At 38.4% G+C, this 4,235-nt stretch overlaps 1 protein-coding gene across 1 annotated transcript in view; it reads left to right on the forward strand.

Moving 5' to 3' along the window:
- The first annotated feature begins 1,574 nt into the window (after positions 1–1,574).
- LOC130557728 (extracellular calcium-sensing receptor-like) overlaps positions 1,575–4,235 on the forward strand; it is a 5,139-nt gene continuing 2,478 nt past the window's right edge. Inside the window, exons 1-6 of the mRNA XM_057339738.1 lie at positions 1,575–1,789; positions 1,916–2,207; positions 2,400–3,194; positions 3,266–3,493; positions 3,674–3,797; positions 3,896–4,227. Coding sequence (XP_057195721.1) covers positions 1,575–1,789; positions 1,916–2,207; positions 2,400–3,194; positions 3,266–3,493; positions 3,674–3,797; positions 3,896–4,227 — 1,986 coding nt within the window. The remainder of the gene's footprint in view (positions 1,790–1,915; positions 2,208–2,399; positions 3,195–3,265; positions 3,494–3,673; positions 3,798–3,895; positions 4,228–4,235) is intronic.

A 4,235-nucleotide genomic window follows, 5' to 3' on the forward strand; every position in this document is an offset into this window, starting at 1 on the left:
CTTACTTTCATTGGTCGCCCCACTGAGTGGTCCTGTATGTTACGTCACACAGCGTTTGGGATCACTTTTGTCCTCTGTATCTCTTGTGTTCTGGGTAAAACAATAGTTGTGTTAATGGCCTTTAAGGCCACACTTCCAGGAAGTAATGTCATGAAATGGTTTGGGCCTCCTCAGCAGAGACTCAGTGTTCTTGGTTTCACACTTATACAAGTGCTTATCTGTATACTTTGGCTCACAATATCTCCACCTTTTCCTTTTAAAAATCTAAACTACGTCAAAGAAAAAATAATTTTAGAATGTAACGTGGGTTCATCTGTAGGCTTCTGGGCTGTGCTGGGTTACATTGGACTCCTTGCTATTCTATGCTTCTTTTTGGCTTTTCTGGCTCGCAAACTGCCTGATAACTTCAATGAAGCTAAATTCATCACATTCAGTATGCTCATATTCTGTGCTGTGTGGATCACATTTATTCCAGCTTATGTCAGTTCTCCTGGAAAATTCACAGTAGCAGTAGAGATATTTGCCATTTTAGCTTCCACATATGGACTGTTATTTTGCATCTTCATTCCTAAATGCTATATTATATTATTGAAACCATACAAAAATTCTAAAAAACACATGATGGGTAAAGTACCCTCATGAGCCTGTTGATTGTAATATATTAATAGACACTATAAAATATCCAATGATATAGATATGATATGATATAGACAATTTCAATAATATAATTAAACAAGAGATTGTTACTTTTGCCCTCATATTCTAGGTTATATTATTATTATGCTGATGACTCTTTTATTAATGAATAATTTCATTTGTACCTAATAAAACGAATACAAAATTACACAGATTTTTGACATACTGTATATTGTTTATACAACAGTTCTTTCTGGTTCTAGAATCTGATTGGCTGAGAGCCATGCCATATTCCACTAGTATCATCATGGAAACCACTTCACCGCTTGTATCCGTGTAATGAGTCACTGATGATGGACGATGCCACATGTGAACAGGAGTTAGGTGAATGAATTTTATAAAAGTGAACACAGGAACAAAACTGGGTAATCCAAACTTCCTTGGGTAAAAACTGATAAATCCAAAATACATCCATGAAACAGACAGAGAACAGCAAAACATCCACAGAACAAACAAGTTAATCCAAGGGGTATAAATCCTCCAGAGAAACAAGGGGTACAGAACTAGGTAACACAAACTTACAACTTACATTAACTAACATTACATTACATAACATTAATACCAGACAATAAACAAAGGGCAAGTGTGAATATACTGTATATACAGTAGTGTCTGGGTATTGGGGTGCAGGTGCAAGTCAATGATGAGGGATCTGAGGTACACCGATCTGTGGGAACATTTCCACACCTCTAAATATGCGGCACAAAACTAAATGTGATTGGTTGCTTTACCGGCCAGTTATATGGCCTCTTGGGCGGGTCTTTGCCAATGCAAGTGGCCAAAGTACACGAGACTAGATCCCAAATGGATTTAACATAATAAAAGGCAGAGTCTTTCCATCTTCTGACAAAAGGCTCCTGCTCTGCCTTCATATGGGAATGGCAAAGAGGACAGTGTCACTTCTTCTTCTGCTGTTATATGGCGCTTGTGTCACAACCGCAGCACAAGTATGCAGAATGCTGAGCCATCCAGTCCTGCCACTACTTTCTGATGAAAGAGACATCAACATTGGGGCAGTTTTTTCACTCCATAGAAATGTTTTGTTAAATATACATCCATTCTCTTCTGAACCAGAGCCAACAAACTGCATCAGGTCTGTACAAGATACTTTTTGACAGCAGGAATTATGAAAAAAATTATATACAGTTTTTTAAATACTTCAGAAATACTACTGAATAATTATTTGCTGAATGTAACGGTTCACATATATTTTTTACAGCCTAAACTTGCGTGAGTTTAAATTTGCTCAGACTCTGATTTTTGCCATAGAGGAGATTAACAACAGCACACAACTGTTGCCTGGTGTCACTTTGGGCTATAAAATATATGATGCCTGTGGCTCTGTATCTCAGACTGTCTTATCAAGCATGGCTTTAATGAATGGCTATGAAGAGACTTTGCATGATGAGTCCTGTTCTAAACCACCATTTGTTCATGCCATTGTAGGAGAATCAAGCTCTTCTCCCACCATTGGTATGGCCTCTTTAGTAGGTCCATTCAGCATCCCTGTTGTAAGAACTCTTTTTTTCTGCTTAATATTGTCTGCATGCATGATGAGGATGCTCCAAATGTGCTTTTATGAAAATAATATAAAAATCACTTTGTCAATTGTTTTACGTAGTTTTACTTAATTTGTATAGTAGTAATATTGGGTGGATTAAGAAAGAAATAATGTTGTTAATAATCTGCTTTATTGTATTTAGGTCAGTCATTTTGCTACATGTGCATGCCTGAGTGACAGAAAACGATTCCCGTCCTTCTTCAGAACAATACCCAGTGATTATTACCAAAGTAAAGCGCTGGCTCAGCTTGTCAAACACTTCGGCTGGACTTGGGTTGGAACGGTGAGGAGTCGCAATGACTATGGTAACAATGGAATTGCAGCATTTGAAAAGATGGCAGAACAAGAGGGGATTTGTATTGAATACTCAGAGGCCATAATTAGAACTGATCCACAAGAGCAGCTCCTAAAGACACTGGAAGTGATTAAAAAAGCCACAGCCAGGGTGGTGTTGGCTTTTATTTCATTTGGTGACTTTGTTCCCTTCCTGAAATTAATAGCACAAGAGAACATCACTGGGCTGCAGTGGGTCGGCAGTGAATCCTGGATCACTTCTCGAATTATAGCAGAAACAAAAGAATACAGTTTTCTCACAGGAACTGTGGGCTTTGCTGTGGCGAACGCCAAGCTTGACGGCCTGCGAGAGTTTCTAGTGACTGTGCACCCTGATCAGGAGCCAAAAAATGAACTTTTGAAGGAATTTTGGGAAACTGTTTTTCAGTGCTCTTTGAGAAACACCGGCAGTGGCACACGTGTCTGTACTGGCTCAGAACACTTAACAGAACTACAAAATGAATATACTGATGTATCAGAGCTGCGCATAGCTAGTAAAGTGTACACGGCAGTGTATGCTATCGCACATGCACTACATAATTTAATAAATGATGTCAAATCTGCCACCAACATCAGCAAAGGAGATCTGCCAACACCACTGAAGGTGATTAAGAGAAAAAACAATTAAATTAGAAAAGTAAAACTGAAACCAATTATGCTTGTGTTTATTCTCAGGTGTTGGAGTATATCAAAGATGTCAGTTTCACTGTCAAAACGGGTGAAAATTTATTTTTTGATGCTAGTGGTGACCCAGTGGCAAAATATGATCTGGTGAACTGGCAGCCTGCTGAAGATGGAAGTCTGCAGTTTAAACTTGTTGGTGTGTATGACAGCTCACTGCCTTCAGAGACACTCCTTCAAGTTGATCAAGAAAACATGGTCTGGGCTGAAAACAGCAGACAGGTATGTCAATATAAGTCAATCATGAGTAGAAGTGAAATGCCCATTACAGTCATATTAAGAATGAATGATTTAAGAATCATTAATAAATAAATCAACATATACAAGTTAAATAGCATAAATGCTGGGAGAAACCTAACATCATATATATACAGTATATGGGCCTTACACATTTTTTCACAGGTGCCTGTGTCTGTGTGCAGTGAGAGTTGTCCTCCAGGCACCAGGAAGGCTGTACAGAAAAGACGACCCGTGTGCTGTTATGACTGTATTCCATGTGCAGATGGAGAAATCAGTAATGAGACAGGTAAACATTACTACATGCTACTAAAACTGTCCAATAGCCAGAGACCTTGTGATGTGCTTTCATTCAAATAATATTTTTTATTAATTCCTTCTTCGCAGATTCTAGTGACTGCTTTCCTTGTGATTTGGAGTATTGGTCCAATGAAAACAAAGACACATGTGTATTAAAAATTATTGAATTCCTTTCCTATACAGAAATCATGGGGATTGTGCTTTCTATTTGCTCATTTATTGGATTATTATTAACATCAATGATATCTTTTGTGTTTTATCTTCATAAAGAAACACCTATTGTGAGAGCCAACAACTCAGAGCTGAGCTTCCTGCTGCTCTTCTCATTGACTCTGTGTTTTCTCTGTTCACTTACTTTCATTGGTCGCCCCACTGAGTGGTCCTGTATGTTACGTCACACAGCGTTTGGGATCACTTTTGTCCTCTG

This window comes from Triplophysa rosa, linkage group LG8 (assembly GCF_024868665.1).
Source record: "Triplophysa rosa linkage group LG8, Trosa_1v2, whole genome shotgun sequence".
NCBI lineage: Eukaryota > Metazoa > Chordata > Actinopteri > Cypriniformes > Nemacheilidae > Triplophysa > Triplophysa rosa.